The 27,086-nt window shown below is 39.9% G+C and overlaps 3 protein-coding genes across 3 annotated transcripts in view; 1 reads left to right on the top strand and 2 right to left on the bottom strand.

The window, feature by feature from the left end:
- Window positions 1–10,086, top strand: part of LOC143209195 (uncharacterized) — an 84,492-nt gene extending 74,406 nt beyond the window's left edge. Inside the window, exon 3 of the mRNA XM_076424546.1 lies at window positions 4,633–10,086. Coding sequence (XP_076280661.1) covers window positions 4,633–5,565 — 933 coding nt within the window. The 3' untranslated portion in view covers window positions 5,566–10,086. The remainder of the gene's footprint in view (window positions 1–4,632) is intronic.
- On the bottom strand, window positions 2,802–11,243 carry LOC143208542 (putative glutamine amidotransferase-like class 1 domain-containing protein 3B, mitochondrial). Its single transcript, XM_076422999.1, has 4 exons — window positions 11,238–11,243; window positions 10,547–10,836; window positions 9,498–9,661; window positions 2,802–9,390 (listed from the first exon to the last, which is right to left on the bottom strand). The coding sequence occupies exons 1-4, from the start codon at window positions 11,241–11,243 to the stop codon at window positions 9,179–9,181; spliced, it is 672 nt and encodes a 223-aa protein (XP_076279114.1). The 3' UTR covers window positions 2,802–9,178.
- Window positions 10,701–27,086, bottom strand: part of LOC143209196 (uncharacterized) — a 194,934-nt gene continuing 178,548 nt past the window's right edge. Inside the window, exons 5-6 of the mRNA XM_076424547.1 lie at window positions 26,657–26,843; window positions 10,701–25,979 (exon numbers count right to left, since the gene is read on the bottom strand). Coding sequence (XP_076280662.1) covers window positions 25,828–25,979; window positions 26,657–26,843 — 339 coding nt within the window. The 3' untranslated portion in view covers window positions 10,701–25,827. The remainder of the gene's footprint in view (window positions 25,980–26,656; window positions 26,844–27,086) is intronic.

Here is a 27,086-nt window from a genome sequence, read left to right as displayed (position 1 = left end):
TCTCGAAGAAATACAAAAGAATTACAAAATCATTTCAGATTCGAATTCAACTAACCATGATTTATTAGAAACATTCACTGAGTTAAAATTCATCCAACAGTTCAATTCTTACAGAATGGTTGATATCAGATGAAAAGTCTTAGCACAATTTTAGAGATTCAAACAAAAACTTCTCTTCTATGAATTAGTTTTTATGGGAGACGTTTATTGTCCATTTTATTCGATAACATTGTTCGTGGACTTGCAAGAAGCTCATAAACAATAAGTACACTGTGGATTGTTTCACAAGAACTAGATGAACAGATTTTATTTCGACAACTAACAATGTTTAACATTTATCCACACTATTATTTATATTGTATTGGAAAAGCCAAGTCGTAAAACAAATGAAACATTCTCTGAAAAATCGGAATAATTCATTGACATAGAATTTTCGCTCGTAAATTACAGATTCCGATCACGAAGGCTGACTGATCCGGCATTGCGCGGTTTCTACGCCATAATTGGCTCAAGAAATTCGCCGGTGTGCAGTGAAAACGCAGTAATTGAAATCGGCGGTGGAAGATGCGCGAATAATTTACGGGCGACATTTTCCGCTATCGTGATCACGGTCAGAATCGTTGAAACAAGATCGTGCACGTCTCTTATTACACGGTGTAACGACTCATCCATCACGTTCATTTAGCAGAGCACGAGACGTTCGTTGTCTACAGATCTCCTGGTAACACTCTCTCATAGGTCATTCGCGAAAGAACACACGAATACATTAATCCGACGTCCGTTTGCCGGAAAATGTTATGCGTCTCATTGATTTATAACCGTTTCTACATCCGTATGCTACCTACGTTCTTCCCTGTAGCATCGTCGCACGTAACGGAATACGATAGCACATAAATTCCCAGTTTCTAATCATAAATCGATGCTGACGTTCCCGCTTTGTTACAAAAACGTATTTGTATTGACAATGTGGGAAAAATCCGCGATCCGCGTGCAACGTAAACCTGGATTGCGAAATTTATCACAAAATTTTTATGTAATTCTTGTTGGTTTTAGCGAAGTTCGCTTCGTCAAATAAGCTTTCGACAACGTTCTGCCATTATTCACATAATAATAATTATTTTTGTACAGGAAAATGTCACCACACCGGAATAAAAATGGCAAGATATTGTTTTTCGATAATTGATGCAGAACATTTTTATTTTGTATAAAGAACCACCGTGCAATGGTGTCTATACCTTTCAGTTTAGGATTATTTTCAATTTATTAAGATTACTAACACTAGAACTACCGAGCACTAAAATTGATTAAAATGTTTTAGTTGATAAAAATGACAAGGCTCTATTTATTTAGATTTCGTGCAATTTTTATGGCAATATGCGCTTGGATAAAGAAAATCGAATCATTTTCCACGCAAGCAACGTCTTACTTTCAATAATTATAAAATTAAAAATGTAAGACCGGTCATTTGACATTCAATGACAGGTTTAGTGTTAAGAGATGAAATTAATTTATATTTAACTCTTGTTACTTGTACAACTAGTTCAGCCTACAATCGCCGCGTTCAAAGTTAGGAGTTCAAGATTATTTATAGTATAGAAAAACATTTATATGTAATCTGATTTGCACTTACCATTGCAAATAACAAAGCCTTATCGCAACCTACTATTATCTATGTGTGCAATGTCGAAATTACCATACAATTGTACAGCTCTGCATACTCTACCTCCCAGTAAATAAGCAATAATCGTATGCTCAATACAAATCTATCGTTACTCTTGGGTGGGTTGAAAAATGTGCCAGTACAAATGATTATAGGATCAAAGAACCAAATGAATACGCAACAGCACGTGTAACGTTTGATTGCGAGGTGTACTGTCCCACTTACAATTTGTAGCTCGTAATTTGCAATACAAATTTCATCGAGGGGACCGTCTTGCATATTTATTTCCGAGGAAAAGCATACATCTCTGAATCCTCGAAATATTCTACATTATTTTTACCTACTTTGTTCTCTCTATCTTTCAATCTTACAATTAGTTATCATTGACGTATGTTCTTTTGGCGAACAGAAAGAAACGTGAGCGTACTGAAGACATTGCCATTTGCGAACAGCTTATCTCAGGCTCATGGAACGTAACCTGTTTATAGATAAGACTATAATCAATATTTCTCGTCTATACAGATCGTGGCAGCAATGCTGATATGGGGGTAATAAAATCATTCTACCAACACTCTGAACAGAGTAGTATTACGACGTTGCAAATGAAATACTTTAGAATGCAAATGTTACGAAGCCTTTTGATCAAAGAATACATACTATAAAATTCAGGCTTCTTTTATTATATCATTTTAAGATGCAAAGCTGATCTTTAAAGTCCCATCTGCAGCTTTTTATTTAGATGCCTAATTTTATTTTTGAGTAAAGTTTATTTCAAATTTGTGTTTATTAAAAATTGTATTTCATACAATAATATCAAATGAAACTCTTTAGAACGCAAATGTTATGAAGCGTTTTGATCAAGGAATACACACATACTATGAAAGTCTCCAGGCTTATTATTGATCTTTAAAGTCCCATCTTCAGTTTTTATTTAGGTGTTTAATTTTATTTTTGAGTGACGTTTATTTTAAATTTGTGTTTATTAAAAATCGTTTTTGGATACAAATGTTATGAAGCGTTTTGATCAAAGAATACATACTATGAAAGTCTCTAGGCTTATTATTATATCATTTTAATATGGAAAGCTGATTTTTGAAGTCCCATCTTCAATTTTTATTTAGGTGTCTAATTTTATTTCAAATTTGTGTTTATTAAAAATCGTATTTCATACAATAATACCAAATGAAACCTTTAGAACGCAAATGTTATGAAGCGTTTTGATCAAAGAATACATACTATGAAATCCAAGCTTATTATTATATTATTTTATGGTACACAGCTGATCTTTAAAGCTCATCTCCAGATTTTTATTTAGGTGTCTAATTTTATTCTTGAGTGAAGTTTATTTCAAATTTTTGTCTATCAAAAATCTTCTGTCATATAATAATAAAAAATGAAAATATATGTAACAATCTAATACACCTAATACCCTAAATGACCTGATTGGCGCGTCGAATTTAGGTTGAAGCGTTGAAGTGGAGCAAATGGCCGTCCGCGCCAAATAGTCAACGAGTGAAACAATATAGTTTGCGGTGAATTATAATGGTTTGGCTCGCGCGCCGCGTTGACCCGACATATTTGTAACAATGCTAGGCGTGTTTGCCGGCGCGGCGTGTCGCAACAGATCCCACCGATTATCCCCTGTATTAACATTGAGGCGCGAGTGTTGCACTCGTCTGCACGTGCACGTTCCTGAAGCAGATAACGGTGCACGCGTAATACTGCACCGCGCATAGATATACCTACAGGCGCAGCCTCTGCTGCACACGTCATATATGCATGATACAAGCCATATAACGAGTTTCGCAGCCGGTCGTCGACACGAAGATGTCTTAAATGTCAAGGCGAGGACACGGTGAAGTTGTCCTACTAGATAGACCCCCTAGCCTTTTATGCGATCAGTCAATGAGCGCCGCGAAAGGAACTTCCACGCACATTATTCCACCTTTTGCTCGTCGTTTAACAAGCCCGCAAAACAATGAACGGTCCCGGTGCTACTCGGTCAGGATAACTGAAAAGTTACGAACACCTGAGCACGCGAAGCTTGTCCCTAGGACTCTTTCATTGCTAGATTTTATCTTCAAAATTTTGCTATTTTATGTAGACGTAAAAAATACATACACACTTTAACTTTTTGTGTGAGTTTACTGGTCGGGTGGTTTATAGCAATTATTACATAAATTAATTTTTTCTGACTGAATTAGTTTCAGAGCTAAATACGAGTCTATCTCCAGTAGCTTCTATTTCAGATACAGTACTTTGAAACATGAAGTAATGAACAAAATGTTTGGCCGATTCATTGTATAAAACGAGCATGCTTGGATTATTATTCAATAGTCTTTTATGCGACTGATTTTGGGGAACATACGAGGGTTAAATAATGCGAAGTACTTTCTGGTAGACTGGACACGTTGAAACAAGGAAGTATGTCACAGACTCCATTTCGAAATGACCCAACTAAAGGATTTACATCTTACAATCCGTTTCAAAATTGTGACCATCAAGACGCCCGAGAAAGTCAGTGGCGAAACAGAAACGGTAACGTTGAAATAACGAAAAAATTGCGCTGGCCACGTAGTTACAAAATGAAGGGTAATCTCACCGGTCTAGAAAGCTCACTATTGTTTAACCTTCGCAATCCTGATGCCTACGATAACCGCAGACGGTTTCGTTTGGGTCTATTCATAGTCGGACTTCGCAGGATTTACAATTATGTAAGGATTTCACATTGGGCTCCAGAGTTTCCTATCTTTTCGAGTTGATTATCATTATATCATGTCTGCACAGCACTGCAGTCTGTGTACGACATATTTTTATTGCTTTACAATATTACGTACTTCTGAAAAATATGAGATTAGGAACGAAACGCGATGGGTGCAATTAGAGTTATACAAAAATGGATGAAAACGATGAGAGGTTTGCGTAAAGCTTACTAATTAATTTCTCTAATGCTTGCTGGTCGTCTGTTCCAGGACTCAGTGGCATCCGCATCGAACGTCGACGTTGAGTACGACGACGGCGACGACTCGGACATTTATATGGAGGCAGACGCGACGGACCACGGGGACAAAGACGAAGAAAAGGAAAGGAAACAGATAGAAAGCCAGGAGAAAGCACCAGACGATGCACCTGCGGAGGCGATCGAGAACAAGGAGAAACCCGCGGTGACCAGCACAGCGAAGACCCTTTCCGATCAGAACGCAGAGAACACAGCGAACGCTGGACAAACCGATGAATCCGACTTGGAGAACAAAAGCCTGGAAACGGAGAGTCAAAATTTCTTTCCCTCGTTCGCAGAATTATTCGCGAATCACAGGCTTTCCTTAAACGAGCAGCGCTACAGACCTAACAGGTTCTTAGGCTATTTCCAGCGCGATCGCAGCGGGTACCAGACGGCAGCAGCGACCACGAAGGACGTTCAGCATCCACTTTTAGGTTCGGGGAACTTCGGTGTCATCAGAGGAGGCACGTACTTTCCCGAAGAGAAAGAAAACGACGAGTACCCCGCCGATGATTCCGGTTACAATCCTTACTATCGCGGCCGAGCGAATTACTATAGGAACCCAAAACCTCAGCCGATTAGGGGTGGAGATTTCTTCGCGAACTTCAGGGACTTTGCTGACATTACTGCTCCACCAAAGTCCAGCTTCTCTCATTTGTCAGTGGTGTACGCTAACAAGAATGGCAGCGCGACTGGTCGCATCTCGGAGCCCAGGAACATCATCGAGACGCTGAAGATGTTGGAGGAAGAAGCGCAGACGAATGCTGAAGCGACAACCACGACAGAGGTGCCCAGGAAAAAGCTGAGCAAAGGCAAGAGGAAACTGACGAAGATGAAACAGTACGAGGAAGACAAGGCCAGGAGGTCTCGCATGAGCGTGGAGCCTTTGCTGGCGCTCAGCTGAACGTCCTCAGGAACTGTTGCGTGGTAGTGTGGACGCGGACCTCGGGATTTCTCCCACACGCGGAATCTGGCCACAAGATCAGAATCTAAGTCTGCGAAGTGTCGTCGTGTCCTATTATCGGAGAAGCTTCTGCTGAACGGGGCTTCGACGAAGGAGACGTTCAAGCTTCGCGGAACACCTGTCTGGCATCATGATCGTTGAAAAGCCTTCGGACTGGGCTTCGATCGAGACACACGATCGTTCTGGATCTTCTCGTGTTTCAGAGTTGCTGATGTGTTTGGTACTCTCTCCGTGAACTGCTTCTTGGAATGGAAGGAAGATTAAGTTGTTTGATGTTAATCAGATTCAGTGCTATCAGCATTTATTTTGGAAACAATTTTCGTTGCTACATGAAATTTATCCCCTTGTAAACTGTGGATAAGGATATCGTTACAGAAAAATATGAGGAATTCCTTGACCATCCTTTTATAATTCTACAGATCTTAGCGAGGCTATCCTGTATCAATTATTTAAGACACATTTTTAAAGGTACACTGTTATGTTTCATATGGCAGCCAATTAAACAGCCTTTAATTTCACTCCACCAATAAAAGCTGCATAACTCGATGGTATCTTCAAATTCTCGATCGAAATGAAGGTATAAGCTGAAGTTAGATGCTGCTGATCGAACCGGTACCAAACACGTTCAGCACTGTCGTGTTCCTAAAAAGAGACATCGATTCGAAGCTCGAAATTCTAGGCTACAGTTAGATTGATATTAGTGATGCTGTGTAAATATCAACGAGAATTTCATGATTTATAGTAACGTGAGACATATGATCGCAATTGAATGGTATCGACCGAAGGAGATTCAGAACGATCAGTTGCTCCGGATCGAAAATCCCGGTTGCCGGAGGAAAGTTCACGATTGTTGTTACCGATCGATTAATTATTGCATTCGAACGTCACCGGCCCGATGTCGGAAGATTATGAGAAACTCGTTAATCAATGTTCAGGGACACATTTCAAATTGATCGAATGCATCGCGTGTGCACTCTCGTTATGCTAGAGCGAGTCTTGGCCAGACACAAGTGACTCACAAGTGTAAACTAACGTTAATCTCCGTCTCGCAGGCTGCGCACGCTTGCTGCACGCGATCCCTCGTTAACGTGATCGTTTCGCGCGCGACGATACGGAGAGTTTCCACGGCGTGCGCTGTTAAAGGATGCGCACCTCGTCCCCGGAGACAGTGGTGAATTGTCCCCACCGCAGAGCCGAATTTGCGGGACCCGCCGGAAATTTTCTATTTTCCAAATTAACAGTTTATCTACGCAAAGTTAACCAATGGGTTTTCGAACGTCGAAGATTGTCAGCATAGAATCAACACTGAACGTATCGAACGCGAAAAGTGTTTGTTGCCTTATCAAAATTACAAGATCAAATTCGTTTAGACATTTTGCAATTTTTGCATAAAGATAGTATATTCAATACTTTTCAATGCAACCAGCATTTTAATTTGAATAATGGTCAAAGAGGAATGCGTTGCAACGCGTTGTTACGTTTAGTGCTAAATACCATTCGTAATCGAACAAATCAATTTTGAGCGATAAGAATAGTTGTATCCAATAATTTCTTCTGAGATTGTCGTTTAAAAGAAAATGATTGAACAACCTTTAGGTAGATCATAGTAATTAAGAAGACTATTAACCCCCCAGATGTTCCCCAGGGTGAAGATTCCACAATTTTCAGTTTCGAAATACTTGAGAATAGTACGTACTTCATTGAAATGTGAAATAATGTGTTAATTTCCATGTTAGTATTTTCGAGGAGCACGTGTGGGTCAATAAGCTTCCGGTAGTTGAAGTGTCAAGAATTTTGTTAACGCTAGAACTACCTGAAATAAAAGTAGCTCGTTCATGCCATTTTCTAAAAATAACAATATAAAATAATGCATATCCAAAGAAGTAAAAGCAGAATTTCGATAATGGTGAATTGAAAAATTTGATACTTTTCTTTGGACGTAGTTCTAGTGTTAATAACAAAATGTAACATAGTTAAATGTGAGTAACAGCGTAATTTGCGTCGATGGGGCCCCCCAATAATTCGCCATTGCCCGGAGCAAAATTTCGCAGAGCGTTGATTCGCGTGCTGATGTTGTAAATAAATTGATATCGCTCTGCCTCGCGTTTTCTTTAGTGTTTTAACTAAAGCGGAACCGGCCTAACAGTTCCACCTTCATTCGATGTGCATGTATTCGTTCGTGGACCTCATTCCCGTCTCTAGTTGGTAGGCTGTAAACGTGTAAGATCGATGTTAATTCCTCTATGGAATTCACGAAAACTTGTCAACGTTCGTTCATCGGCTTGACGTTAGCAGCACTGTTCATTTTATTCATGTAAATTAAACATATACGTATATTCACAGATTTCTGCACAAATGTCCTATAAATGTGTTCTCCCTTTTCGCTTCGAACCGTTCTGGAACAAAACGAACAGATTACAGAGAAAAGAAAGATATTTCTTCGTTTGAGAGCTTGGGCTATTGTTGTTACAGTTGTTGTTGGTTAGTTTAAGCGTTTCAAGTAGAGATTACGAGCAAAAGCATCTTCGAAGATTGTGTCTCCACTGCGAGGGGCACAGTTGAATATCGAAATAAAGTTATTTTTCCATAAACCTCGATAATACGAACGATCTTTACCTACGATTTCGAAATACAGTAATGTCCCGTTCTAAGTCCGGCGGAGGAGACCGCTCTGTGTGTCACTTCGCCTACCCATTCCACTGTATATCGATGTGAACCACTACTAATCCAATTACAAAACTTTTTTAACTTTTCAATATTTTTTTATGGCACTTTCACCAACTTATTTGTGGATTTTTCTGATTAAAATGACACTATATAATTACACGATATAATTTCAACTGTATTTAGTGGTTTAATTGACGGTGTGGAGTAACTTTAGGATATAGAAGAGGATAGCGAGAATGAGAAAAAGAAATTTTCAATTTTCTTATACTTGTATGATAAATTATAAATTATGCTTTACATGTACAGTAAACATGGATCAAATTGTGTATTGTTTGGTGTCATTTTAATCAGAAAAATGTCCCAAATATATTGGTAAAATTTCATTAAAAATAAGTAAAAACTAAAGATGTTTCACTATTGCACTAGTATTGTCTCACCGATACGCTATTTTTTGTTGCGTCTACGGCCGCGCGGTCCGTGTTTACATGTTGTCCTTTCCTACATTCGACGCGGTCAACGAAACCACAAAAAAATAGTGTCCTGTTTCGATCTATGTCACAACACAGAACCGAGAATTGACTTAGAATGGGACATTACTGTAACACTGTGCACGCAGGTAAGTCTATTATTTGTTAAGTACACTAGGCAATGATTACTATATTTTCAGCACTCATTACATTTTTCACTTACGAAATTACGCAAATATCACAGTATAAAAATTCTCAGACATAGACGTTCACGATGTGTCGCCATTAGACTGTAGATCCTTGTACGAAATATAGTTTCGATCATCGTTGATACACAATTGACTTGGATTTTACGAATTCCACAGAATAAATGCATAATGATCCGCAGTCTAGCCATCGTGTATATAGTAAAGGACAATTTAATGAATACATTTCTTCATCATGGCAATTAACTTTCCAATGCCAGCGTGAATGTCGTCGTAAGTTCCACATTTGTACATCCAAGCTGGAGTACTGAAAACATTGTTCTTCTTATCTCTAGTGACTCCTCTGACGTCTTTCATTTCAACTTTTGCTCCCATGGATACAGCTTTTTCAATGGCGTCTGCATAGGGCCATTCCTCGGGCGGCGCTGATTAAAAGTTAGTGAAGCAGGTAATTGAAGCACACAATGTGGAATTAAAGAAAATCGTCGAACAATCTCCGAGTGCGAGATCAGAATTATATCGAGCAACTCACATTTCTTGCCAAGTGTGATTTTAACGCCTTGTACCATTCTCGCGACAAGAACGCTTGCGATACAGATCGTTCCAATTGGTTTCCCGTCGCAAAAAAAATCTTCAATTACTTTCTCTACATCAGGATGCAGTTTACAATCGGCGCCTTTTGTCGCGAAATCGCTCCTTCGAGAAAATATCGCGCGAACATATAAAAATTCTGGGTTATTCACGTTTAAGATCGGAGTTTCGCAATCGTTTTTAACCCTTTACACTGTTAGGCTTGAGAAACTCTTTCTTTAGACTATTATACTCTCTAGACTTTATACTTCCTAGACTATTGCTGTTTCCCTAGATCCTTTCTCTTTCCTATTTTTAGCTATACTAGTGTAAGTATACATATAAATAACACAAAATACAACTCTTAAATTCACAATTTTAGTATTGATGTACCATTAACCCTCTGCACTCCAAATTATTTTTAAATTTTGTTGCCAACAACTCTCTACTATTTTAAGTGTTTCGTTTGAAAACTTCAAAGGACAGTTCCTTGACTGCTACTTACTTTAAACAATTTTGTTTACTAATTATATTGAATATAGCTCTCAAACTTTGTTGTAATTTATATTTGTGGAACTTATTTTGGTTCGTAACTAAAAAATAAGACTTAAATAAATAAAGCAAGAACCAAATACATATAAAAACACTCGACAAAGGAGTGCAAAGAATCTTAAATAAAACTGTTCTCCATCAATTGCAAGGAACAGGGAGCCCAATTTTATTCGGATTTTAACAAATACAATAAGCTAGAAGAAATTCATCGATATTCTAAAATTGTTCCGATGATTTTACGTTTTTAAATTATACCTACTCATTTTTATCATAAATAAATCCCTTCGACCAGAAGAGTGCGGATCTTTATGAAGTCCCTAATGCATAAGTCGTTTAATCAAAATTGAAATGTATTTCATTGACTAGAATGCTTTCTGTATAATTCTTGTGAGTTAACAAAATTGAAAATGCCACGAATGCATAAAGATTCGCGGGCAATTGACCAGTACACATACTAACAGTGTTTTAGCAGCACCGAAGCCTCCAGGAATAACAAGTCCACCGTGTCGGCAAGACTCACATTTGTCCAATGGTTTGATCTGCGATCTAGCCAACCTGGCAGCTTCGACAAGCGCGTTTCTAGGTGCAGCATCTTTATCTACTTCTTTCGTGTAATGATCCACTGTGTCGCAAATTTCTACATCCGGCGCATAAAACACCGGTTTCAGGCCTTTTTGGTATAAATGTATCGTCGCCGAGATTGCTTCGGAAATTTCGGTACCATCTAGGTAGCCGCAACCGCATAAAATCTACGTAATTTCATCGTAAAGTATTACTAATTTCAAGAATTTAAGGACTACTTTAACCCGTTGCCTTACGATTTATTTTACGGTTTCAGTGACTAAAACTCTTTTTGTAGGTCGTAATTTCCTAAAAAAGGAGAATACTGATATCAGTTGTATATTAACAAAACCAAAATAGGATTTTATTTCGGTTTAGAGGGAATTATTGGGTTGGCAAGAAAGTAATTTCGGTATTTTAAGGTGAAATGAGCAATGAAGGAAGCAAGCAATGAACGTTAATGAATAAGATATTTTCCCTTTTGTTCGATGATCTTTTTTGCCAAAAAAAGGATAAATAAGAAAATATTTTATTGATTAAGGTTCATCGCTTGAATAAAGAAATTCGTTTTTATTTCACCTTAAAATACCGACATTACTTTCTTGCCATTCCAATGTTAACATACATTTTTATCAGAATGTGTTCAGAATCTTTATTACGTGTCAGACACGATATTGTAAGGCAAGGGGTCGAGGATTATAAAATTAAAGAATTAATGTGGTCTAAAGTCTAAATGAACTGAAGCAACGTGAACTGTGTTTCTCTTCTGTCATTATTTGGCGACTGCTGACGTTCCAATTTTGTAGGAGTAACAGGTAGGTTATAAATTTCTTTTACCATTTTACTAAACTAAAAACAATGCCCGACGTCGTGCTGTGTACTTACTACAGCCACGGGAATCGGTTCGCAGGATCTCTCTCGGTCCCTTCTGTTAATTGCCTTAGTTGTACTGAAATTGGACAACAGAGCGGGTGCGAGAACAGGAGAATCATTTTGCAATAATTTTATAAAGTGATTACGTAGCATAATGTAAAAATGTGCGAGGTTTAAAATACGATACTGTTGACAATTTATATTTCGATTGGAAATGCATTTGACAAATAATTTGAAACGCAGGCCTTTTCCATGTTACAATTTTATATTAGTCAGTTGTTTTTTTTTTTTGCACATTTATAATTGGATTGTCGGTAATGTTGGTATGGCAGTTTTCGGAACTGATTTACGGATTTTCTCTCGTCGACACAGGTGGCAGTACCTACTGGAAATAGTTAGAATCCTGCTTTATTGACTGACGGTGCACACGCAATTCGAATTCATTCAATTAATTCACACTATGTTATTTCATTTTGTATTTATTCTTTTGCATCTCTATAGTCATTGAATGTTTAATCGTTTATCAGAGTATTATAAAATTACATTTACACGTGGTATTTCAGTCTGCAAGTAAATTGGGCAGACAGCAAAATTATGCCAACATTTAAAAAGGACAGAACAATTTTTGATTGTTTCCTATTGTTTATTGATACCTGTGGACGACAGATTGAGATCTCACGCTGAATAATATTCCACGAATGATAAATGCTTTCCAGTGAAATTTTTTTTTGAATTTCCAAATAGTAATTTCTTGCAATTTCAATGTTAGTATAATTTTTATATCCATCGATCTCGCTTTGTGCAATTATCTTTAAGCGGTACTTGCTCGATCGGTAAAATCATTTCGCTGTCCGATGTCGTTGGGAGCCATTTTAAAGGCGATTGCTACACGATATTGAACTGGTGTTCCAATAATTATTGTGTTTGTGGAAACAAGAAGGTGTCAATGATAAGATAATGAGAGAAAGCTACCCCATATTTAAATGAACACCGAGAAAGTAGGCTGAATTTGGTTTACGGCTCATATAAACTTCGCCGGGCTCTCGGAGCAATTTTCGCTCAGACTATGAATACGAAACACATAATGGGGAACGGTGGAGAGATTTAACAACACCGTGAAAAAGGATGCTGTACGCATTGATAAATCTTCCCCAGCTCATTGAAATATACAATGAGCCCCAAACCGTTCGGGAAATTGAGGCTACGCTCAGATTTACGAGACACGTCTTGGAAACAGTTACAACCCTCATACTGGATGAAAGAACGGTATCCGTAAAAAATTATTTAAACACTGTTTATAATCTTATCGAAAGACATCATCCCGAAATACATCTTTACTGGCCCACCGACGGCACACGTTAAACTATCCATTTAGCCCGACATATTTAATGCGCTAAAGCATATATTTTATAACAAGTTTAACACTGTAGAATACATATTTAAATTAAAAATGTAGTATAGAACAAAGTACATTCGTTTGTTTGTTTGTTATGCGGTCAGAATGGAAAAAAATGTTCAAAATTGTGTATAAAAATTGTTCAGGGCATCGAATTTGATTGCAATCCACCTATTGGTGATCATAACGCGAATTAGGGGTTGTAAAGAGCTGTTAGGCCTCGTTTCGGGCAAATAAACGAAACTGAAGGTGCGAGTGGTGATTTCAATTAGCTCGAGGATCAGGAATCGCCGAATCACAGTAGATCCTAATTATCGACCGAAGACAAACGCACCCCGGAGTGTCGTTTCGTTCGCTGCCGCCTCGTTGCTCCCTTTTCTATGAGATGCACGAAGGGCTTACGTATAATCTTATGTAAATCCCGAGCTACCCTTATGCCTGCACGCCCTCCCCATATAGGAGGAGCAACTTACGCGAGTCGGTTCTCGGGTTACACATGGAAAGGGATGCTTAGGCGACGGTTCACCGGTGTTGCACGGGCTAGGGCGCGGGGCTTATATGAATGTTAAAATAAGTTTGAAATTGTCGCGGACAAGTTCGGCCCCGTGGGAGGCACCCGTCGAGTAATTCCACTGTGCTGGTGGTTTCGGCCCTTCGGCGAGTTTCCAGCCAGCCGCGAATTCGTAGGAACTTCTATAGTCCGGCCAGCGTCGACTTCTGCATTCAGTCGGCATCTTAATATTAATAATGCGCCTTTATTGGGTCAGGTATGGTCATCAACCACCTCAATCGAGTTTTCTTTCACTATTCCATGTATTTCTTCTACCAAAAATCAACGAGAATGATGAAAAATGTAAAACCTGCAGGTACCAAGTAAGTCGAAAATGTAGAACAACATTGTTTCATGTGACTCTTTGTTTACGAGAAAACTGACGCGTCTGATCATGACTAACCCATTCCACTTCCTGTATGTACTAAATTCCTCTTTTATTATTTCACACACTTGCTCTGCCCAAAATCAACGCGAATGATGAAAAATGTAAAACCTGCAGGTACCAAGTAAGTCGAAAATGTAGAACAACATTGTTTCATGTGACTCTTTGTTTACGAGAAAACTGACGCGTCTGATCATGACCAACCCATTCCACTTCCTGTATGTACTAAATTCCTCTTTCATTATTTCACACACTTGTTCTACCCAAAATCAACGAGAATGATGAAAAATGTAAAACTCGCGGGTACCAATTAAGTCGTGAATGTAGAACAACATTTTTTCATATGACTCTCTGTTTACTAGAAAATCGAGGAGAAATCGTCTGACGCGTCTGATCATGATCAACCCATTCCACTTCCTGCATGTAGTAAATTCCTTTTTCATTATTCCACATATTTCTTCTACTCAAAGTCAACTGACAACGATGAAAAATGTAAAACTCGCAGGTAGTAAGCAAGTCGAAAATGTGGAACAATATTTTTTCATATGACTCTTTGTTTACTAGAAAATCGAGTAGAAATCGTCTGACGCGTCTAATCATGACCAACCAATTCCACTTCCTGCATATACTAAGTAAACAAAAAGCTCCCGGATCCGACGGATCTTTGAACTCGATTTGTCCGGATCTTTTCGAATTGTTTTCATATTATGTAGAATCATTCCCTTATCGTACCACTTTCCGACCATACCGAATGAAACCATTCTTGTTGCTTCAATAAAGTAATGTAGATCATTTGTAATTCTCCGTAAATTTAATTGTCATTTACATTGTAACCAGCCTTGAATATGAAGTCTGTGAACTGTTAAGGACAAAGAAGGGACAAAGAAGAAGTGAGCGCGAAGGAAATAACACGGCAAGGGGTTAAAAAAGTGGTGGAACGAACGGTTAACAAGAAAGCATAGATACGCCGATGGACGATTTCATCTGGAAGATCCAAAGCGGGAGGATAGACAATTTAATATTTCAGCGACTGTAGGGCTGTCTCGCGGATAATCGTCACTGCCATTTCTTAGCCGTCAGGAAAGTTTTCCTCATTCAGGTGGCAGAAGTGGAAACAAACTTGTAGGAAGATACGGCGAACGGCGTTTGCTCGTAGAGCAATATCCCCGGTGACATCGGGGGTGGATGATGGTGTGGGTGGAGAGGCGTACTAGTGCCGTTTTATCGAATGACAGCGTGGTGATGCTTAGTCAGGGCACGCGTTTCGGTAGGAAGGCGTCATCGTCTACTATCTCTCTCTCTCTCTCTTTCTCTTCCTCTCTAATTCTGTCCTCGACTGTCTCGCTCTCCGAAAAGTCTAAATCACGAGTTCGTGGGCGAAGGTGGATTGTACGCATGGCATGGCCGATTTCAGAGGGTCGTCGGAGAGTTGGCTGGGCGGGTGGTTGATGGGTAAATGCGATGTGATGCGAGTAACTGAGTGGCTAATTGAATGAAGTGCCTCCCAGGACGATCCGTCGCGTGTCACACGTCAGAATTTCCGCACCGGAAGCCCGAAATTACGACGATTGTCGGTTCTCTGCCAATTATTAAACCGCGATATGATTGCCTGCCGCGAGCGCGGAATTACGCGCCGCCCCGCTCGACTCCGAATATAACCTGTACAATCTCTGCGAGTCGTTTCTCTGTTAGTTCATAGACAGAAGGTGGAGAGGAGACAGAGAAAGGTAGAGGGACGGTTCGAATACACCTGTCAATCATTAATAACCCGTCAGCCGTATCGATAGTTCGGCTCTCACTGATACACGATTATCGAAACGCTGCTGCGAAAGGGGAAACGATCGTTTGTCAGGACCTCGAAGGCGCGGTGAAGGCTGCTCAGCCTTTTTCGAGGCGCCTTTCGGCGTTCGGAGGAAAACGATTCGGTGAAATGTTCATTCTAAATTTCACCACCTTCAGACGGGATTTTTTAAACACTTTCAGAATGTTTCATCCGCTTTCTCTGACTAGTTGCAATTTACTCGTTGCTTTTGATGTGCACCATTGTTTCCATGTCCTCCACTTCAATTTTTATACGTGTTTCGAATGTGTACTACATTTTAAAAATTTGTTTAAGAAACACACAGAATAGTGTCCCCGAGTCTTAGGGTGGATTTATAGTGGAGCTGCGAGCATCGATGATAGCGGCATGGTGAAAAGAAACCATACACATGTATTTTCTTCGTTTTTCTTTTTTTTCACCGCACAGCTCACCTCACCTCACCCTTAGCTTATTATATCATCGCGTTCCAAGCAATCGTAATCCACAAAAATGCGCTATACTAATGGAACCATGTTCATGGTAGAATTAATGAACCAGCGTCTACTTGAGGGGGTAAACTCGTTTCCAGGATAGCAAGGGAGCGCGATGCGCCTTCTCATTTCTAGATAATGCAAAGATGGGATTTTTCAGTAGTCAAAAGCGCTAGATAAAAGATCAATCCAGACCGTGACCGCCCCCAAAAGTTCTATTTTCACGTTTACAATGTGTAATTTGCATTATTCGGCATATAGCTGTCGCAGGTTTATAAAAATAGCTACATGCGCAGCGGTATGCTTCCGAATAATTCAAATTATGCTGCCGAATAATAGAAATTACGCCTCGTAAACGTAAAAATAGGACTTTTAAGGGCTACCCCCTTAATCACAGTGTGAAATTGACAGCAAAGAGAGATTTCGTAGGAACAGGGAGATAGCGAGCTCCCGGCAACAGATTTGCGATGGCCAGCGGAAGTGACAACGAGGATTCGAAGGTTTTCGAAATCCGGTTGACCGTTCACGCGCGTTTCAGAAAACATGATCGGAGAATCAGGGAGTAAGCGTACGCGAGTTTGCAGCATTGCGGATTGGTAAAGCAGCCGGCTGCTTATGCATTCTTGGCGCGAAGGCAATCGCGGGGATGGCGAATGTTGGCAGGGGTTGGATGCCGTGCGAGAACCAGACAAGAGAACAATTACGCGCCGTCAGCCCCGTGACCGGTAGGATGCCATGAGATGAATCAAAACTAGGTGTGCCATCACCCCTGGGCCGGCTCCATCTTCGCGCAACGAGACCACGTTCCGCGTCCCGATGGGAAAAGATCGAATCTCAATCGGTAAGCGAAGTTGGCAGGTTCGCCGAAAGCTCCGGAGGACCAATTTACGGGGTCTTGTAGCTGGCTAAGTTTACGCACTTTACGATTCCCGTTCTCTGTTCAATAACCAACTTCCAACCGTGGCACGGCCGAGGAGATGCTCTCCGATCTTATCAGATGAAAAATATCCTAAATCATTATTTTTCTTACTTAAAAAATTGCTATAAAAATTATACGTTGTAGCTTATACCTTCAAGATTGCTATCGAATTACTGACCTTCCCATTCTCTATTCCATCAGCAACTCAACTTCAGAACGAAAAGGTGTTTCTCTAAACGGGTTTTCCACGAACACAACAGTAAAAAAAAAATGTCTGGCTCCTGTTCTTTGTAATTGATGCACACAATTTTGATTCCGCATTAAAGTCCGCAGTCCAGTAACAAATGCACAAGATTCCTCACTGTCGCACAGTGGCCTGGGCGGCCGATCTGGCAAATCATTAAGATTTTAGCGCTATTTGGAAGCCTAAGGATATAACAATGTAGGTCGTTGGATTCGTTTTGACGTCAGCTACGATATCATGAAGTCAAAACTATGTATTGATCTTTAGAAATGAGCATTTGAAAAAAATTCTTTGAGAAAACATTTTTTTTTTAGTTTTTTGTATTGATATTTGTAGACGGCTAAATGGTGACTAACTTTTATTTAAAACACTTTTTTGTCGCATTATCGGAACTGCCTGAGAAATCATGTACAGTTTTAAAATAAACAATAATGAGAAATCCAACTGATTTTGCCGGGATAGATTTTTCATATGATTAGTACGGGGTTTCTTGGGGTATGCATTTTCAAGGTAAAAGAATGCTGTTCATTAAAAAAATGATTAGAAATATTAAATTGGTTCGGCAGGGTTCACAAAAAGGAAATTAGTAATTTTTCAAGCAAAATCATGTTCACAAAATGTTCATTTTTAAATGCTTGTTCCACTTATCATTTTTATTAAATTTATGCATTAAATAACGATATGAGGCAAGTCATTTTTTACCAATTCAACTGCTAGATCGGCCGCCCGGACCGCTATGTGTGTCGGAGTAGTTTAGTTCTTCCTCGCGTTGATTGAAAGCGTGAATCAAGCGCGCCGCTGAATAGTCGCATACATTATTAGGATGTTTCTCGTTACGCGCGCGTGCTACAATCACGAGGCTCGCTTTATTTCGTGGTTCGAGTAATTCATTTGCGAGTCGAGTTCACACGGGCGTCTCATCCTCGGAGACCCTCGCGAGTTACTGCCACTATCTATGCGTATTCAGCCGTCTACAAGCACTTTCCATGGAGGATTCGTTCCACGGTACGTGGATCACCCGTTCTTAAATCCAGTAGGCTCGTCTGACTGCGAGGTTCGAGTCGGGGTGCCATTAAAATCTCCGTAAACTTCGTCTTGCCGGAATAAATGAATAACTAGGCGATCTCGTTTGCGATGAAAAGAAGGGGTCGGTCGGCATAAAGCGGAAGCATAAAGCGGTTTGCACCGCTGCTTTAGTATTAAGTCTCACGCCCCAACCAAAAGAATACGGGATTGAAATTTACTCTTAGCAATCTTGACAGGAGAAAAGACGGTAACTAAAGAACAACGGTCTACATGCTCTATATTACTTTCGATCCGACCCCGCTCTCGAACACCGTGGAAATATTTGCTCTGCTTACATTCGCTTCTTCTCTTGTTTGACATCTCGAAATTAAGACTGCTGCACGCAAAGATGTAATTCGGTCGATTCAGTTGTACTGAGTTTTTAATAGTGCAATACAGAAAAGTCTTCAGCTAAGAAAAACCCTCCGGTCTGCGCTGTTTCTTAGATCGTGTGGTTCTACTATTCCCTGTGACCTCGCCGGAAATAATAATTTAGTCCATCTCTCCTCGTACTTATAGACATATGTACGTACTGTCACAATGCCACCGCGCCAATACGTTTGATACTCAAGCTCTTTCAGCCGCAGCTTAATAAAATTTTCGCTCGACCAGAATATCGAAAAAAATTTTTACAACAAACGCGACAATGACGAAAAATTACAGGTTCTTGGCTATTATTCTTGGCGAAAATTTCAGGTTCGAAGATTGTGCACGTGAAAGACAGAGAGAGAGAGAGAGAGAGTCGCTGTAGAGCAGGAACAACTAGGCGAGTCTCGAGAATTCGAGACGAGTTTCGTCGTGAGGGAGTTTTATTGTATTTTTTTCATTAACAAGTCCAGGCGGTCCCCAGGAGGGCGAAAAAGTTGGCGGTGAGTTTTAGCGAGACTTTTGTTAATGTTCGGAATTAACGGAGTAAGGAGACTTTAAGTCATAAGGCCCCACGGGAGCGCGGGGTTCGACGCGAACTTTCACGATTCTTTATTTCTTTATCAACTCCGACCCCTGGCTCCCGCAGCCCGCCTCACGGAATGCTCCGGCAACTCGACGAACCGTTTCTTCTCGCTACGCCAGCACTCTATAATTACTTTGTTCGGCACAATTCTTTTATTTTCTTTCTCTTTTACTTTCGCGACATCGCAATCGAGCGGAACCGTAGCAATCCCGACACCGAAGCCGGCTACCCCCACCCCCTACCACCCTGTCACCCGTCCTCCTCGATTCACGAATCGCACGTTGCAAATTGCGTCACGATCACCGGTTCACGCCGCATCGATCGCGGACGATCTTGCTTAAACTTTCACTTTACCCGGCCGTAAACTCCTGGAATCGGCTCCGATTAGAGTTAATGCAATCCGTGATAAGTAAACTTTACTTTTAGAATTATCTGTACGCACAAAATAAAAATTGTCGGCGAGAATTACAAGAAACAGTAACTAAATTGTGTCTCAAAATGACCTGAATAGCATAGAGTACTAATCTTTGACAATTGGCATTAGGAAGTCTTGAGGTTTAGTTACGGTCGAGCAACGCATCAAAATTGTGAAAATTCATCACAAAATATGGTGAAACTTTTGCAGAGACGGTTTTCGTTATTGTAATAGATTTGCTTAGAATTATTATACAGTGTGTCTCAGCTGAAGGAGGCCACTTATACATCTCCTTTATTTTTAATGGCACAAAAAATATTTATGGCATAATTTAAGTGATATCGAAGGAGGAATATCATAGAAGGACAATTTCTTTTGTCCGGTTACTTTTTTATAGTTCTTTCAAGTTCGTCGTTATCTTTTTTTATTCCATATTATAGCGGCGGCAAAAATACATTTGAATATGCGTAAGTAATTAACAAGATGGAATAGAAAAAAAGTTTTCCCGATAAAGAATAACGATGACCTTGAAAAAACTATGAAGAAATAACCGGACAAAAAAAATGTTCTTCTATGATATTCCTCCTTCGATACCATTTAAATTGTGCCATAAATATTTTTTTTGTGCCATTAAAAATGAAGGAGATATTTCGGTGGCCTCCTTCAGCTGGAACACCCTGTATAAAATTTATAAGCTTCCTTTTGGTATAGCACAATTGTTGAAAATTCTATCAACACAATTCCGGTAGATCGAGTGTTAATAAGCTGAGGACAATATATATATATATAATGATATTTTTAAAAATTCTTTTAATATTTCTACTGTTCAAAATCGCACTTGTTTTAGGGAACAATACAGAACGAATGATTCGAAAAAATTGGGTTTAGCCTTTTACGAGTATTGCGACAGGGGTTGATTTGGACAGTCGGTTGATTGCTTGTAGGAAGCAATGTGCAGTCGTTCTGACCGCTTTTCGACGAGGACACGTTTACCTCGGACTGCATACCGTCCGCATCGGTGCGATCCATACATCAATCGTCATAGCAATGCTACATCAAAATGTACATGGCTCAATCATGTTACATTATGCATGACGTTTACCTTGTTGGATACTGTGCAATCGAGTTTGCTGCAAGACACACTGCGATCCGCGCGGACAGTGCAATTTTCTTCCACAGCCTCTTTGTAATCAAATTTTATTGCGCGTCAACGGTTTCAAATCATAAAATACAGCGTCCCGCAACGATTACGCTATTTTTTTATACTTCGGAGAACTGACTATTTTCACTTCATCAATTTCAGACTGGACTTATTGCTTTCCAAAATAAATTGGAAAACACTATTTCAGAAAAGCTGAAACTATTTGAAAAAATGCAATGATTCAATGCTTTATAAAAATAACAAGAATGTATTTATTTAGATTTCAAAGAAATAAATCTATCGAATAATTTATTATAACGGTGTAAAATACTTTTTGAACGGATTTAAATCTTTGTAATATTGTGCGGAACGATTTCGTGCAAGGAAACATTGGCGTGATTAAAAATTTTTCCTCTTCCAACTAAATCCACACAATATTGTCAGTTTCGCACAATTTCGAAAAGTATTTGTAAAATCTCGTTTGCACCGAATGATTTAAATCGCGCCGATTAAACAGAAACGTTTCTCGCTCAGGTAACGGTGTAGGTTAATTTAGCCGCGAGTAATTGGTCGGGTACAAGATTCCTTAACCAACTGAGTGCACGCAAATCGAATAAAAAAATCTTCGTACGTATTTCGGTAATGAGGCGAAAATTGAGACAGCTTTATTAAGTCGAGGGAAGCTGCCCTGATTAAGTTACAACTCGACCCCTCGGACGGCTACCGAAGTCACCCTCGCTGCTAATTTTATTTATTACGCAATTTAAAAATCGATAGGAAGCAATAAAGGCCTGCTCGAGAGGTTCAAGCGCGTCTTAACTCCGAAGCTTACATATCCCGTATCTGTTAACCTATATTTGTCACATGACTTTATTCTGAGACAATACACTTCACAATATAATTCATAGTTGTCTGACTACAGTAAACGCCCATATAACGTGATGAAAAAATTGTTTAAAATTACTGTGTATCTATATCTTCTGTGGCAGCACAATATATGTACAAATTTTTTTTAAACAAGTTTCTGGTCGCGTTGCACGGGTGTCTACTATACAACGTTGTGCTTTAATTATACTTTAAACGCAATTTTATGTCGAAAATAAACAATATTGCATAATTTTGAAAAATATGGTTCATCGCTAAAACTTTTTGATGGAACCTTTAACAGTGACAGCAATTTTCATTGTGAACTAACAAGTCACCCTCAATAACGTCATGTAAAAGAAAATTTCTATGCTTTCAAAATTTTTCAATGAAATTTTCAGCATGTGTATAATTAACATAGATGTACAAAACATATATGTTTCTAAAATTTTCACACACACAAACACACATTAAGGACCCAAATAAAAAAATTTTTTAAAATGCCTTTTTTATTTTTGCATGTAATATTGCAAATAGTAAATTTTGAAAAATGTTTTTTGCATATCATTTCGTGAACCAATGCTTCTAATTGATTATAAAAAATCAGGTCGTTTGGTACAATTATAAAAAGTTATTAGTTTTTAAACAGTGTACAAATACACCCACTGTACATATACTTTATTATAGCATTGATTTATTTATTATAAATTACTGCGTTGTAAAGATTAATGCAAGAACCATGCGAAGCTGGTTTTCTTGTTCCAAAAATAATTGCCCAGACCATTGCCCAAACACTTCGCAATCAAACTCAAACAAAAGCACACGTCGGAAATGTTTATATATTCAGTTTGTCACTGTACAGTTTTCAACCTGAACAAAAGACAGTTTTAGTGAAATTATAACATTTTCAAGTTGGAAGACGAAGAATGTAACTTTAAAACTATACGATAAATAACAAAAATGTATTTCGAAAACAAAATTGCGCTGTAAACGGGAGCAACTGATGCGTTAGCTAATAGTCACGACTACACGCGCCCCACACGAACAATAAACGTCAGCGGTGCTTCCATGCGACGAGTTTTTGATGAGAAGTTTGATTCCGTGCAACGAGTCGCTAACTACGGGGCCATAGCAACAACCCGTCGTCGTTCGCTAACCAAGTTAATTTAACTTAATTAACTGAAGCCTAAGAGCTGACTTAGTTAGAGAGGCGGGTGCGCGACAGCGGAGGTAAATACCTCTGCTCTCGGTCTCTACATTTTTAATTAATTAACGATCAATTTGCACGCAAAATGTGCTTACAAAAGTTGAACGCGTGCTCCCGCGTCGCCGGGTAGCACGGAACGCCTGCAAAATAAGTGTTACGAGGGCGAATAATTAAGACTGATGCACTTCCAACACGTCGTGGAACAATCGTTCGAATCCGGGAATGATGAATCGTGCGAAATATCGCATCGTCGACTCACTTCCATTTATTTCCGTTTCTATTCATTCGGTGAACTGCGAATTCTTCGATTATCTTTAATAATGATCAATAATATGGAATAAAATCATTAATAAGAGAGAATCACACTAGTGGGAGACTCGTAAAGTCTTTTCTAAAATATGTACAATTAAAAATGACTGTCCATTTTACCACGTTTTTATGAACTCTTTCTATTTTTTTATGAACTAATTGATTTTAAACTAACTTCCCGATGAGCTAGAGACTTGAAACTTTAAACATAGCTCAGAACTGGATGACAATGCAATATTAACTCGCTTTCTTGTCTGTCTGCTCGTTAGGGTACCGTACGGAACCCTATTACTAAGCTCACGCTATCTCTTTTATAATCTCATCAAAATGTTCAAAATCGATTGAAAAATTTCACACACACAAGACTAAAGAGCAGAAAATAATTATTTAAATCAAAACAAATGTTTAATGTACCACGTTGAAAAGTATAAAATAAATTTTCCTGGCCCCATACAGATAGTCCTGAAAAGTGATTGTGAATTTTGAATAGCTATGGAAATACTTGTAAGATTTAAAACGAAAAACGTGGGCCGCAAGATAATAGTAAGGAGCGTAGAGAGTAGCTGCGCTGTTGAGAAAATTCACGCAACAGTTCATATCATTCGCAGTGCAATAAAATTGTTAGTGATTTAGGTGAACTATTTATGCATCAATTATCTATTGCATGCGCCCCACGTTTTTCGTTTTAAATCTTACAAGTATTTTCATAGCTGTTAAAAATTCACAATCACAAATTTTCAGGACTATCTGTATGGGGCTAGGAAAATTGATTTTATACTTTTTGTCCGTCTTAAATTGAAGTTATTGCTTTATCGTAAATTTCCTAGTTCATCATCATTTGAAGATCATAGTGTACCACATCATTGATCTCGCATTGACATGAGCTAGAATATTAAGAAGTTAAAAATATATGCTGCCGTTTAAAAATTAGACAACAATCAAAACACTCATTTATATCACCATATTTGCCACGTTTAGCAGTACCACTTTTCTCTCTAACCTTCTCTAATCTTCTATCTTCACGGCTAACTATTTAGGTGTTCTGTTTCTCGTGAATCACCTGGTATAGTATTTTTGTAGCATGCTTGTCACTTTTTCCGAAAATCATTGACTGCCATATGAAGTAAGATCAATCGAGCAGCTCCTCGAGGCGCATGGTCTTTACGGAAAAGTTAGGCCAGCCCCGAAGATTGGGTCCTCCATTTAGCGAGCAGTTAGCAGGTAGTGTAAGCCTAGATTGCAAAATTAGGCGACACACCGAGCGTCATCCGGTGCACGTTTTGGGAGTACAGGTTCCCCTCAAGTGCTGCCTGGCTCGTACATCCCTCCAAGACCGTAGTCCAACGCAAAGGACTTTATCGGGTGCTTGCCTCGTAATTAGCCACTTTGAATCTCAAAGGTTCCTCGAGAATCCCTTAAGATTTCGACTATAATATCGCCGTGCCTGCTTCGCGCGTATTATAGCCGATATCGTCGAAAATAATGTGCTGGCACTTCGATTCTCATGTCCTGCGATTAAAATCCCTGATACCCTAGATTAAAACACGCGGCGCGGACATAAAATTCGTAGAAATGATTCGCACAAATTGTTTGTTTGTCAAGCACTCTTGGAATCTGTACATTTCATCCCTTGAAAGGTTTTGCAGAATCCTTGTCGTTTCATCTGCACTCTTTTTGTTCGCAGCTGGTGAAACGATAACTTATCAGTAGGCTGCGGATTCTATGCATTTATGACATAAATGGAAAGTTGTAATTTAAAACAGAGGACAGATTTATTATTATTAGTCGCAGCTTATGCACATTATTGAAGAATGAAAGAAATTATTACATGGCCATTCTGTGTTGCAGTTGATGCAAACGATTTGTATTTTGCATAAAGTTCCGCGGTCCACTAATCAAATCGCTTGAGGCGTCTTCATTATCGAAAAGCAAAAAGAAGGAACAAGCGAATTAGGTTCGCATCGGAGGCTGAATCGGGTTGGCGACCGGTTGGCAAAAGTGTCAGCGATGTGGGCCAGTGTCCGGCAATCGTGGGGTGCATCGAAACGCATCGGCTCATGCGTTCACGTGCACGCACACGTTCCCCGGTTATACGCAAGCATTCTACGTCAGGGTAATAAAACATTTCGCGTGCGAGGGTATAATTGTCGGGGTCGGCCCGTGCGCGGTTTATACGGTGCCGGTTGCGATGAGGGGTGGCAAGGGATGGCGAGGGGTATGTAGTCTAGGTTTAGGGGCCCCGGGAGGGTACCGCGCCCCCTTTTTCATCCTGTAGTTATTTATCGCCCTGCTCCCCGGTCTCTCTCGCTCTCTCACGGTTCTATATACCCTTGGCTTGACCAGCGGCGAAGGTGGTGGAGAGAGCTCCGGCAGCCAGCAGCATCGGTGATAGAACGCGATACGTTTGTTTCCGCTGGTAGTAGTTTTGCTTCGACCTTCGTCAAGTCGTTCATGACCCTCGATTCAAGAATTGCTCGGCGTGTTTCATTTTACCAACGCTCGCGCCCTCTCCTCTCTCATTCTTTCTCCTCCTCCCTCTCTCTATCCATCTCACCCTTATCTCGCCATCAGCGGACTTTAACACGAGATTTAACGCTGTCCCGAGGATCACGAACTCTTTGAACGTCGTTCGCACGTTCAAACCTTCCGGAGAACCATCCTTTTTCACATCTTTTCTTTTTCGAAGCGGCCACCGTGCAGTTTTCGGCTGCTGTTTTCGCTGAAATTGTACGAGCCAAATTAATCTCGACTCTCATATATTTTTTCTGTTAAGTCAATAGACATTTGAATGGGTGTGTGGAAGAAGGGCCTATGATTTCAACGTGAATTGCAATAATAAAAACCAGCTGAAAATCTCATAGGCCCTCCCTCCACTGATAAAAGACTAAAAACTGAAAGACTTTTTTACAGTTTGCTTTTATTAAATGTTAAAGCAAAATAAGTTCCTAATAAAATTTGATATAGACCCTTCTTCCAGGCATCCATTCATTTGTTGATCAATAGACAAATGTCAGATGACATTTCGAGTGGTAAGTTTTCGCTAACTCACCTCCACCCCCGTAAAAGAGTCGCGTGGTTGTAGGTTTGTTCCCCGCTAATTGCAACGTCCGTTTCATCCCCTCCGTAGTTTGTAATTGGCACGGTGAATCTCGGCGGAGCTTATTATAGGTCAAGGAAATCCGGAAGAATTTTGATTTTCGTAGACAGAAACGTTCCGGACAGGAGACTGACGGGACTTGCAATCGCGGGGGGAAACGCGTTCAGCAGTAACATTCTGTCGGGAGGGTTCGGTATTCTAGCTACGTAAGTGACACATTGACGGGAGCTGACCACCGGTTGGCAGCCCTGACCGTCTCCCCAGGGTGGCTAGTTACCGCATGATTGGCCTTCCATTACCATATAACGTGCGCACTAACGTGCATGCGGTTCTCCGCGATATTCCTGCACCATCTTTCGATGCGCTTCGATTTCCTCGATCCCCAAACCCTCGGAGAAGAGCCACCAATGACGAGCTTCCTGCATTCAAGTACTCGTTGGGGCACTGTCCGAACTGGATAACATTGGTCCGTCGAAGCTGGAAATGCTATCCAACAAATAGAAAACAGTTAAATAAATGCGTTTCATTATTTGAAGACAGTGTCGCATCCCAGCAGCAAGGTTCAGCGTCAAAGAAGGTCCGAAAGGTCCGTCGGGCTAGCAAGCTGTGGATGCCAGCGCAGAAAGGCTGTCGGCTATAATCAGAGCGGGGTCGCCGGCTTAAAAAGTAGCAAACCTATCGTTTCATTAATGGGAGTGGGCACACGGTGGTCCCCCGGGGACTTGTTTT

The sequence above is a fragment of the Lasioglossum baleicum genome, chromosome 5 (genome assembly GCF_051020765.1).
Source record: "Lasioglossum baleicum chromosome 5, iyLasBale1, whole genome shotgun sequence".
Lineage (NCBI taxonomy): Eukaryota > Metazoa > Arthropoda > Insecta > Hymenoptera > Halictidae > Lasioglossum > Lasioglossum baleicum.
This window is presented reverse-complemented; position numbering and strand designations above follow the sequence as displayed.

What these genes read in the sequence shown, in the direction of transcription:
- LOC143208542 (XM_076422999.1), bottom strand. An exon ending in TTCGGTGCTGCTAAAACACT is followed by an intron (nt 9,662 to 10,546) that starts GTTAGTATGTGT and finishes ATTTTCTCGAAG; the next exon opens with GAGCGATTTCGCGACAAAAG. An exon ending in AATCACACTTGGCAAGAAAT is followed by an intron (nt 9,391 to 9,497) that starts GTGAGTTGCTCG and finishes ACTTTTAATCAG; the next exon opens with CGCCGCCCGAGGAATGGCCC.